At 41.0% G+C, this 12,736-nt stretch overlaps 1 protein-coding gene across 1 annotated transcript; it reads left to right on the forward strand.

The window, feature by feature from the left end:
* The first annotated feature begins 6,349 nt into the window (after nucleotides 1-6,349).
* LOC147902449 (uncharacterized) lies at nucleotides 6,350-8,194 on the forward strand. Its single transcript, XM_087373124.1, has one exon. The coding sequence runs from the start codon at nucleotides 6,481-6,483 to the stop codon at nucleotides 7,486-7,488; it is 1,008 nt and encodes a 335-aa protein (XP_087229250.1). The 5' UTR covers nucleotides 6,350-6,480; the 3' UTR covers nucleotides 7,489-8,194.
* The last annotated feature ends 4,542 nt before the right edge of the window (nucleotides 8,195-12,736 follow it).

Here is a 12,736-nt window from a genome sequence, read left to right on the forward strand (position 1 = left end):
CGGAGAGGCTCTCACACTGTGCTACAAAGGGGGTAAAAAGAATGTGTGAGGAGCTCCCAGACTGTATAGAGGGGGAGAAGATTATGTGAAGAGCTTTCAAACTATGCAGACATGTTTTGGAGCTTGGTGTGTCTAGGGGGGTCCATTATGAGAGGGGATAGAAGTTACAGGAAGAGTGCAAGGGAGAAAGAAACAAACAAGAGGGATTGAAGGTGAAACAATGAAGGAAATGGAATAGTGGAGGCTTAAGTTTGCGGTCCGAGTGCAAGGGAGAAAGAAAAGGTCGAGAGGTATAGAAGACAAAATAGTCAAGGGAATGGAATAGCAGAGGCTTAAGTTTGTAACTGACTACAAGGACTATCAAGGTAAGAGCCATCATAGTAGTTGGCCCAAATTTTGATTAATTCAAGGCAAAAGTCCTATCTTGCATGTTAATGAGTGATTAGAGGCGATTAGGCTTCATGAATTACGTATGTGGTAATTACTACCATCTTTCAATGGTGGTGGCCATCGGTGGTGGCCCTAAAGATTACCAGCCATGTTTGTGGTGGTGGCTAAGATTATATCAGGCTGGCAGTTAATTACCAACCACCACAGTGGTCCACAATTACTCACCTGCTAGTTACCACCACCGGGCCAGTTACTACCACTGGGATTGCATGCATGATCAGTAGAGTGCAGTTAATTTACCAGTCACCGGGCTTGCTTGCTCACAGTAGAGTGCATCGTAAAGTGTGATTAGAGGTGATTAGGCTTCATGATTTACATTTGTGGTAATTACTACCCGATGGTGGTGGCTCTCATTAGCCATGTTTGTGGTGGCTAAGATTCCATTAGGCTAGCAGCAAGTTAATTACCAGCCACCGTAGTGACCCGCAATGACTCACTTGCTAGGTACCACCAATGGGCTTGCATGATCAGTAGAGTGCAATTAATTACCACAGCCCCACTAGGCTTGCATGTTCAATAGAGCATATGGTAATGAGTGATTACAAGCAATTAGGCTTCATGATTTATGTTTGTGGTAATTACTACCTAGTGGTGGTGGCTCTCATCCACGTCTACGGTGGTTAATTTTCCATTGGGCTAGTTACCAGTCACCGCAATGGCTTGCAATTACTCACTTGCTAGTTACCACCACTAGGCTTGCATGATCACTAGAGTGCAGTTAATTACCAGTCTTTGGGCTTGCATGCTCAGTAGAGTGCAGTTAATTACCACATTTATTACCAAGATGGCGGCATCTCTAGCCATATCATAATTAATTGCCATTGTCATCGGTGGTGAGGTGGCATCTGGGGTGGTGCTTGAGATTCTACCAGGTTGGCAGTTAATTACCAGCCACTGTGGTGGCCTACAATTAATATGGCTCATGATTAAATTTCGATGGCACCCTCCTCGGATTTTGATTAATTAAGGTGGTGGTTTAAAATGGATCATGAGTATTTGGATGGTACATTGAGCCTCCAAGTGAAAAGGGAGAAGAAGATGATGATCCCTGATGGCTCAAACTTTGATTAATATAAGGTCCATGGCAGGTGGTAGTCATGATTATTTGGATGGAACAGTGGGCCTCTAGTCACCACGATGGCTCAAACTTTGTAATATTTAAGGTCCCTGGCATTTGGCATTTGGCTACGTTGCTCTCATCTGCCCCTACTCTGCTACTTTGCTTCATGCACCCTCCTCTAGGTCTCTTCTGCCCCTGCTCTATTTTGCTCCATGCTCCTTCAACTCTCATCACTCATCTGCTCCCCTGCTCACCCACTCATTTTCACCATGCCTATTACTACTATCACCCCACGATGCAACGTGATCCCAATCTTGTCTGCCTTCTAGTATAAGGTGATTGTGTTGCACTCTTTAGGACTGGAAATGCTCGCTCTTATGGAATCTCTATGTTCCCTTGGTCGATTCCCCCACATCTACATGCCACCAGCTTGGATGGCATGCACACCTCTGGCCTCTATATGGCTGTGATCTATGGATTCCCCCTAGATGTTGACTAAGGGCTCATGATTTTTACAACAAAGTACTCTTGTCTTGTTGGGGGGGCCATGAGCCCTGGCAATGTGCATGGTCTTAGGCCTCTCCATTGGCTCCCCAAAAAATTTGAATTCAGCAAGATGGGCTGGTGGCAATACTGGGTTGTATAAATATCCTCTTACACAATGAGGCTCGTAACCACTCAACAATGGCTGGATGTAATTTTTTGGCCTCTAAGGCTCTTAGTGATTTTTTGGCTCGCTAGATGTAATCTTTTGGTCTCTAAGGCTCTCAACAATTGCTGAGTTTTTACAAATAAAATCTCTTCAATTTGAAGCTCTCAGTATAAATTGTAGTTAATTTTTACATAAACCACTTAGCAATGGGGTTGAGTGGTTATGGTCGCCAGATGTAATCTTTTGGCCTCCAAGGCTCTTAGCAATTGCTAAGTTTTTATAAATGTAAGATCTTCTGTTTAATTTTTTCTCTCATTATAAATTGTTGTTAATTTTTATATAACCTATTCATGGATGTAGATGTAATCTCTTCTGCTCAATTTTTACTCAATGAATTGTAGATGATTATCTAGATGGCACCACCGGGCCTCCAGTCATTGCGATGGCTTGGAATACTTTTGCCCTTATTTAGGATTTATTGCAACAAGGACCAAAATACTAGTAAAGTAGGACTACATTTTCCTTGGTTTAGGACCAAAATAGCGCTAGAATAGCTCCAACAACCCACTGCGGTGGTTGCATGGAGATACATCTAGAAAAATACAATTAAACTTTTAGAAAATGCAAATGACGATATGACCCTTGAGGGGTCCCCTCTAGGGGCAAGGGCCATATTGACATGCATTATACAATATCCAAGATGCCACTGGATAGATATGGCATGTCGATATGCTCCTAAAAAAGACCCCTTAAGGGCCATATCATCAATTGTATTTTCCTTGGTTACACAAGGAAATACATTTTCCTTAGCAAACTAATATATGCCCGGTGACAGGTGGCAAAGCTGCTGCAAAAGGCTAGGCGATGACAGGTGGTCAGCTAGAGACTGCACTGCGGTGGTGGTCAAAATGATAAATTGCATCTCATTATTATGACAACAACCAGCACGGTGATCTCTCTAAGCCAGCATTGAATTTTTAGGATCTGCATGGGCATGCTGCCTAGTGATAGGTGGCAAAACTACAACAAAAGGTTGCGTAATGATAGGTAGTCACCCAGCAGGCCAAAGACTATGCTGCGCAAAGCAGTGCAGAGATGCATGATGTAGTCAAGCCAGAGACTGCTGTGCTACATGAAGCAGGGCAGAGCTACCATGTGTCAAGCTCTGTCAAGCTCTGCAGTGTTTAGAATAAATAGATTGTGTCTCATTATAATGCTAGTGTAGAATTATGATATCGGGAAAATTTTCGATGAGAACGCAGGTCTATCCCAAATTCAAAATCTCACCTAAGAGTGTGTCGTGTCATGGCCCCAAAAATAGTTTCACGATTGGCTACACCCAAGCAAACGTTGACCTTATTAACTAGTTTGCTCAGCCCAATCGGGCTTGTTGCAACTCACAAAACGAGTTCTAAAGATCTCGACATAGAGTCGAGAAAATGATAAAATTTAAAAGGTTGACTGACCATAGTCGTTATGTGAAGACCACAGAGGCTGAAGCTACCAAGCACACAGCTATGGTAGATGGTGACACCTACTTGTATCACAAGCGATCTCCCTCGATGGTGACTACCATGCATCGCTGATGAGCAACCACCTCTATCAGCATTTAGGAACCAACCAAGCTCATCCACCTGCTTCATCGCATCTTAAAATTACCACCACGTCAAAGTATGCATGCACAAATGCCAAGTGGCTGACCACTGCCACCTTGGATGACCCTACCAATTTTACCAAGATATACTAATGCTAACAAAGTAATGTTCATAATTAGATTTTTTATTGTTCATTAATGCACTACATACAGCTTATTTTTCCATACATTGGACTTCAAGTCAACATTTAGAAGCACCTTTAATTTGAACACATGCTTTTGTATTGGCCTCACAAATCTACAATTATTTTGGTTATGAACCTTACTTTGTACATATAACTTAATGACCTTAATAAACACAATGACACAATCCCACATTTTATCCTTTGTGTGGTATGTTTTAAATAAAAAATTTTAAAAGGCGACTTTAATTTTTTGTACATTCCACACATACCTTTGCATTATTAAAACATCTATTGGGTGCTTAAAAGGTCATTGTTGTTTGCTTTTAAATGTTGTTGATAATTATGTGTGTGTGTGTGTGTGTCTCTCTCTCTCTCTCACAAACATACACACACACACACACACACACACACACACACTTACTATCCCTTCCTCCATTCGTTTGGTCACTTGCTCATTAGATCTCCCCCCGACAACCCCCCCCTTCTAAACCCCTCTTTCAATTTCTCTCCCTAGTTTTTCTCTATTTTCACCCACTCTCTATTCATTTCCCTCGCATTTCCCTTCTTAATTGTTCCCTTTTCCCCTTATTTCCCCTTTATTGTCTTACTCTATTTATTCCTTTTTAATTTTCCCTTTTCCTACTAAAAAAAGGGGGGGGGCATAGATTAGATTAGTGAGAAGGGGAAATTAATAAAAGGAAAAAGGGAGGGGTTAGATAAACAAAGAAACAAAAGGGGGTGATATAAATGATAAGAAGGGAAAGGAACCTGAGGGAGTTAACTGCACTCAAGGGAAAATCATACGAGAAGTATGTACTCTGTGGGGAGCCACAAGTACTGGTGAAAAGAGTAGCCAAGATCAACCTTACATGCCAAGATTAAGGACCACAGATGTTGCAGTATAGACTACCTAGCAGAGCCGCACAATGAGGTTTCTTTGGAATGCGTGGCGGAGGGAGGAAGAAGGCATAGAGGCAGAGAAGTACATGGTATTTGGAACAAGAAAACAAGGCGTTGACATGTGGAACCACACGACAGGCGGGGTGGACAAATGTAGCAGAGAGCAGTGGGAGAGACTGGGTTGGAGTAGGCAAGGAGGATATTTTATTGCTACAGTGGTGGAAGTCGGTTGGGTCGGGAGATGGAATGGTGAAAAAAGAGAGGAGGTGAAGGAGTCGAGACGACGAGAGAGTGAGGCAGTCCAGGCACAATACAGTCCAGGGGGGCGTTAGTTAGTAATAAGGTTTAGTTTATGAGTCATTAAGAGTGTTTGAGATCTAGTTAATAATGTAGTTTTAAGGAAGAAATTAAAGAGGAGTTGAATGGTTTGGTGTAAGGTTAGGTTAGGGAGTGTTTAAAAAGGATCCATTTAGCAACTTACATATGGTAATGCAAATTATTTCTCATTGTGCTACTCATTTAATAATGCCCTCAACTTTTTATATACTCAATGACATAGGACATCTTGCTAACTTAACATTAGATTGACCTAGTAGCATGTGATTCCCTTATATTCAATCATTTGTAGAAACATACGCACAAAGGTACACTATTACATTTCAATAGACAATACACAATCTTTCAATTGCCCACATATTTCTTAAGTCATATAGCTATATAGAAGTTGTGAGTAAAGGATATCCAACATAATCCATATAAAGCTAAATATTGAAATTTAAGTCATGTAGTTACCTTGAGATATTAGTTTGTCCAATTGATTGTTTTCAATCGATTGAATGAAGTTTCAATATGACCATAATTGTTTATTGAATGGAAAAATTTTAGGCATCAAAAGTGGGAGCATTATCACTTACCAACTCCTTAGAATGTGACATTCTCTCACTAAATAGCTACTAGCATTCATGATGGTAAAGAACTTGGAAATGCTTGACTAGGAATAAGAGAAGGGACATGAAGACTTCCTTACATCACACAAACAAGTGATGCTTAGAAGGAGTGTCTTGTGTGTGTCTCTTGTCCTTTGAGGGAAAAAGGAATGGCCCAACACATAAGCAATGGCTGGTGAGATGCCAATGTTCTTGGAGGGTAGTGTCTCTTTTCAAGGAAGGAAAAGGGATCACACAACTAGTAAGCAAAGGTGCTTAAGATGCCATTGGTGACTGGTTCATGTGTGGTCCCCATTATGAGAATTGATATCTTGGCTGAGTAAAGTTATATTGCCAATAGCTCACTCCAGGTGTTTAATAGCGAGATGAGTGCGGATGAAGGGTTGAACTTGACTTGAGATGAAGTGGGTAGGTAATGGGGATGCGCAATTCCAAGTAGTCTATTTCGAATGGTAGTCTATTACTTTTTTGTTGACAAAGTCCAATGGATGATGAGAGTGGCACCCACACTCATTTGACAAAGCACCTCCTTTCCACCACTTTCTTCTCCTTCCTCTTCATGAGCTCTACACAAAATCTTAGGAAAGTTCCCCATTTTTGCATACCTTCATCTTGCCCACCCTCTTGGATCCCTATTGCTTTTGGAGTCCTCTCATTCTGTGTTACCAAAGGAAACAACCACCACCTCCATCATGGATACTGAGCCCGAGGAATTGCAATCCTTGCATGTCTTTGGAGTTCTCAATGAGTCTTTCAAGCTCCTTCGATCCCACATCAAGCTCTTCATAGCCTTGACTTTCACCCTCATAGTGCCTCTGTGCTTGTTGGGTTTGGGCCATAGCCTTGTGACAGAGCCCCTGATTGCCAGAATGAGATGGGATGAATACTTGGCTTACAGAGAACGAGGAACCAGTGCAGAAGAGAAGACCCAAGAAGACATCCACCGTGAACGAACTAAGCTTTTTGTCATCTTCTCCATCTACCTTGTTTCCCTCCTTGCCTTCTCCCTCCTCTCCACTTCTGCCATCGTTTACAGTGTTGCTTGCATCTACTCTGAGAAAATTACATCCTACCGAAAAGTCCTTACCGTCGTCCCTCGCGTTTGGAAGCGCCTCCTCGTCACTTTCTTCTGGGCTATGCTCCTTGTTTCTGGCTTCATGCTGCTTGTTTTTGCAGCCGTGTTCCTTGTGGCTCTCCTTTCTCTCTCTTTGTTTGGACCCAAATTGATCCTTCTGCAGATCATCCTCTGGACGGGATTCGTGTTCTCCTTCGGGACTCTCATATACATCAACTGCATGTGGCACCTGGCAAGCGTAATCACGGTGCTGGAGGACACCTACGGCTTGCAAGCCATGAGAAAGAGTCTCCGTTTGATCAAGGGCAAGAAACTGGTGGCATACTGCCTGTTTCTGATGTACACAGTGTGCACCTTTCTGATAGGGATGGGATTTGGTTTTGGGGTGGTGCATGGACACCATTTTGGAGTTTCTCTGAGAGTGTTCATGGGATGTGGGCTAATTTTGCTACTCTCCCTGGTGGATCTGGTAGGATTTCTGGTGCAGACAGTTTTCTACTTCACATGCAAGGCATATCACAGAGAGAGCATCGACCGAATCATGTTGTCAGAGCACTTGGGTGCCTACCTGGGCGAGTACGTGCCTCTCAGAGGATCCATACAGATGGAAGACATGCTTCCTTGAATTGAATTCATAATCTTGGACTTCTGAGAACAGGAAGACACACACAGACAAGTCAACAGACTCTATTAGCATTCCATATTGTATAGTTTTCTATCATATGAGAGTAGGCAAGACAAGTTTCTGGTATTCCTTTTGGGTAGGAAGAGACACAGAACATGCAAAACTGTATGAGCATTCATATTGTGTAGGTTTCTATTCAGATGAGTGCAGGCAGGCCAGACAAGTTTCTTGATATTTCTGCTCTTAAGTCCAGGCAACTCATGCAGGAAGAGACACAAACATGTCAACAAAGACTCTTTCACCACTCATGGTGTGTGACTTTTAATCATACGAGAGCAGGCAAGACGCGTATCTCTTGAGGCACAGCCACCCATGTATAGCTCTGTAGCCCACTATGTCAGTAACATGTGGGTTAAGGTCCCTCCTTTTTGTAAAAGAACTTCAAACCCACTCATTGTAAAGTTCATAGCATGGAGGTCAGGCAGAGTTAAGCATCATGTTGTTTTAAGCCTGGGTACTTACCCACCAAGATTGTTATTGAGGCCTGTGATGGGCCAGAGATTTATCAACAAGTTGAGGTCTACAAATGTCGCAAGTCTCTCAAATGCCACCACGCCTAGGCACGATGTAGATATGCAGGGATAGAAAGCAAAGGGGGTCACCCACTTCACTGTGGGTAGCCATCAGGACCTTTGCCACAATTTGCAAACATTAATTATATAACATATACTACAAAGAAATACACACATGCTTTTTGCAACAATGATAGATTTGGCTAGGATAGCTTTGAAGAAACTACTCGCCAATTATCAAAAGACAATGACAATTTGGTAAGGTTGACTATCCTCAAGCATCCTGAAGATAGTATCCAGTTAACAAATGCTACAAATATTTAATTATATAGTTTGGCTTATGAAGAAGATAACAACAATTCTAACTAGATCTGGGCAGGTAGCTGTATTGACAGAGGATAGTTTTTATTTGTATGTTTTAATTTTAGCATATAACCACACGTATTGTTTTTAGAAAATTGAATCTGCACATAGCAATTTGAATTTGGTACATTGCACTTTTTATTCAACACATGGCACTTTACGCTCTATTTAGGACATGACCACACATTTATGTGGGGGAAGAGTTACCACACTTCCTTACCAAAGTTATAAGACCAAGGAATGTGCCCTTCTTTGGGTTCATTTCAATTTCCATTTGGCACAAAGCACTTTTAATTTTGCCTCAAGTCAGTTGCCATAGACATTGAAATGAAAATTAAAACATATACCTTTACAAGCAACAACAAAGCAACTTCAACTTAGCTACCACAGACATTGAAATCAAAATAAAAAATCTTAGCTTTACAAGCAACAACAATGCAGCTACAAATGACAATAATTTACTAATTGCTCGTACCAAAACACACGGAGAGAGCAAAGAATAGAACTTTGTTTGAGTGGACGCCAATGAGAGGAAACTCACGTAGAATGGATACAAGCATGTTGTGGTACAAGAATGTGGAACTGCCGAGATTGTACATCGATGAGTAATATTTACAAAAAGAGTAGTTGCTGTGCCACAGAAGGAATGCCTACCCTTCTTTTAAAAGTCAGGAGAGATTGTGGATACAAGGACAATCGTCCAAGAAATTGATAGAATGGAGCCTGTATCAAACAAAAGAATTCATCGAACAAACTGAACGCCACATCAAGAAATGGGTAGGACTCCAATTTGCTAGAGAATCAAAATACAATAGAGAACTAGACTAGATGCCAAACGTAAAGATTAAATGCGAGAGCAAGGGACTGAGAGAGCAAAATTTTGGCAATTCTTCAAATAAACTGTGCATAGTGAATTTCCGTCCAGATAGGAAGGAAAACGTGCTACATTTCTCTTGTAGCACCTTTTCCTTCCTATCTATTGGATAGTCCCTGTGAGTTCGTAATCTTGGACGCTTATGGCTATATTTCTTCCAAAAAGTATAGGCAGAAAACATGTGTAGTTGTGTTTCTTTGCTGAAAGTGATGCATTGTTGTTTTCACAAAGCAAACATCAGAAACGAAATGATAAGAGCTTTTTTACTTTGCTACGGAACTAGCTATCCAAACTAGAGCGCAGAGACAGGCAAAAGAGAAAGAGCTTCAACAGACCAAGCCACAACGGATTCAAAGGAAAATTTCACGAGAAGCTGTAGCATTCGAGCAGGATGCCGTACTCTGCTATCCAAATCTCTAGCGCTTTCTTGCTCCCTTGCCACTTCTCTTTAACTTTCCTCCTCTGAATTCGAATCCTTGCACCTACACTCGCCGACCCATTCATATTCATCACCTTATAATTACGCACCCCTTTCCAAATGCTTCATTTCCATTCTCCATTTGACTTGACCGCCGATTAAACAATAGACACACACATCCCCTGCTCATTTCCATTGAAAGTTTCACCGACCTGCTGCTGCTTGCTTACTTGCTTGCTGATCGCTGTGGGCTAGCTCCTGGCTGCATTTGTAGTAGTAGTAGAGGCGGTAAAAGTTTTCCATCTACCGACATTTGACACGGCTCATTGATCTTGCGATCGTGTCTCGAAACAGAGTAGCGACCTGTCACAAATGGGTGATTGTGCTCAACCAGCGGTAGCAATCTTTTCTGGTCTCAAGATTGATTTATGATTATTTCATTCATTCGTTCATTGATTCACACCACGAGAATTTATCGCAATTCAATGTGAGATTTTCTGAACTCAAAGCAACACTGTTGGATTCTAGAGGGAGACGCTCATATCCTGGGGACTAGGTCCTATGCAGTGAAAACAAGGGGAGCCAACAGCCGTCACCGCATAGCCCTTGCAGCCCTTGAGAACTTATATAAAGAGCCAGATCAGGTGATCCTCCTTTGCTGAGCCCATTTCTTCCATGTAGTCCATGTACAGGCCCACCATGCTCGCGCAACAAGATTCAATTCTGATTAAAAGTATGCCAATTGCCACACAAGCTACTCCTCGCATTGTAGTATCCACTCGGATCCAAGACAATCTCCCTCTTTGCGAACTCTGTCCCTCACCCGCCGCAACATACTACTGCATACTCTAGAGGTACACATATATATCTAGAGCGACTTTCTATTGGAGGTTCGCCTGTAAATTTCCATCCAAATAGAAATAAAACGTGCAAAAAGGTATCTACAGGGACTACCAAACATCTGAATCTAGAGGAGGGGAGTTTTAAAGGAAATTGCTGGAGAAGAGGAGAGTTGCAAATGAATTTGCCAGAAACAGGAAATGAGCAAGGAATAAGGAAGGAGGGTAAGGAACTCGGACTGAGAGACGCATGGAATAGACAGAGGTGGAGCAATGGCATGGAAACGGTGATGACGAAGATGTGAAACGACAAAGAATTAGATGCGCCACTAGAGCAGTTACATTTCAAAGGGATATAGCATTTTCTTTTTCTTGCACTTCAAAATAAAGAAAAACAATATTGAAATGTAAAAATTGAATTTGAAATCATGACACGTGGCTCCACGAGAAGGAAGTATTCCATTTCATGCCACAATGCTACCTGCCTAAACAAAGCATTTCATTGTTCTATCTACTAACACCAAAAGGAGTTGCTTTATCCTTAGATAAATACTGCAAAAAAATATGACAACTAAATCTAGAACAACGTAACTTTTTTGAAGACATTGTGTTTAAGTTAATGTACCAAGAGGAACAATAAATATATGCATTTATCATCCATAGGAGGGTTTAGTATTGGAAAAACAACTACCTTAAATGTACTCATTGCCTACTTTAACAAGGAAATTTAACGATAATAAACATGCTAATCCATTGAAACTAAAAGTCTTTAAACTAGATATTGGTAAAGTTGCACACAACATAGATGGAATGATAATACACTCAACTTTATGTATTCCTATCAACCAAAAAGAAAAATAAAAGTACAAGAAAAACCATTAGACTTGCTCACAAAAACATCCTTTGAAGTATAAGCAATTGTTATCGATGAAATATCCTTAAAGAAGTACGAATCCTTACAATACTAGAATAGTGTTTATGCACATTCAAACGTGTACAACAGCTACCAATTGGACAACTACACATGTTATTCAGTGACTTATATCAAGCACCCCATAAGAATGATAAGTGGATATTCGCGCAACAAGATATACTCCTTCCAAACATTTGGACATAGAATTTCAAATACTATAAACTCTCACAAGTTATGCTCTAAACTGATATTGAGTTTATAAACACTCTAAACAACTTTTAGAAAAATATAGCATGACATCAATGTCATAAACCAACCATGCTTTTGCAAAGCCCGAGATGAATTGACAATACACTTGATTCATGACAAAATTCATAGTAGCCAAAATTGTGGTTTTGCTTTGATAGAACATGTCTATAGATACAAACAAATGCAATACAAAATGCAAAAATAGTACCTTCAAAGATTGCCATTATCTTAGATAGTTCATGCATGCAATGGAAGATCTGCCATATGGTTGTAGGGGTTCTCTACCTGTCTTGCCCACTCGACTCTGGTAGGACACTGCACTAGAACATGCCTTCACCATTAGGCATGAAGTTGGAGGAGGAATTAGCCACATTGGAATGTTATCTCCACATAGGAGTGGTATCTTGGGAGGAGCATCCTAGCATTTGTGAGGGAAGCCACTTGTGCAAGTGGACATTAGGGGAGGGGTAGGAGACATTGGAGTTGACCATTGGAGGGATATGGCCTCCTGTTTCATTGTATGTTGGCCCCTCTTTGGATTATTGATTGATGAGAGATGTTTGTTTGAGAGGAGCAAGAGCTCCTCCAGGAATACATGGTTGGATGTGTTTTGCAAGTCTATCCCTCTATTTTTTTCACCTCGATACATTTTAATAAGGGAGGAAAACACTTGGCAAGCCCATGGATACACAACATCGAAAAAATTATCAATATGCAAATTCGAATGAATTTGGAAAGTGTGGGTTTTCATAATATATCTTGTAATAATGAAATAAATTCAAATGATTTGACAACCAAAAATATATTGTATCAATGATGTCCTCCCTCCTTTAATCAATCATTTGTGCATTGAAGGTAAGCCGACTCACCTAGCACCATCACAACAAGATACATTTTATAACATTTTGTACATGTTGCGGAAGTCGTGCTTCAACACCGTCTTATGGTTGTTATCCTTATCACCAATACAAAGAATACATGAGGTTGTAGGAGTAAACTTTGCCACTAGTGGGAGATGGG

Source organism: Dipteris shenzhenensis, chromosome 4, assembly GCF_047967505.1.
Source record: "Dipteris shenzhenensis isolate YYH24624 ecotype China chromosome 4, Dip_SZ_1.0, whole genome shotgun sequence".
Taxonomy (NCBI): Eukaryota; Viridiplantae; Streptophyta; class Polypodiopsida; order Gleicheniales; family Dipteridaceae; genus Dipteris; species Dipteris shenzhenensis.

What these genes read in the sequence shown, in the direction of transcription:
- LOC147902449 (XM_087373124.1), top strand. Translation starts at nt 6,481, where the DNA reads ATGGATACTGAGCCCGAGGAATTGCAATCCTTGCATGTCTTTGGAGTT.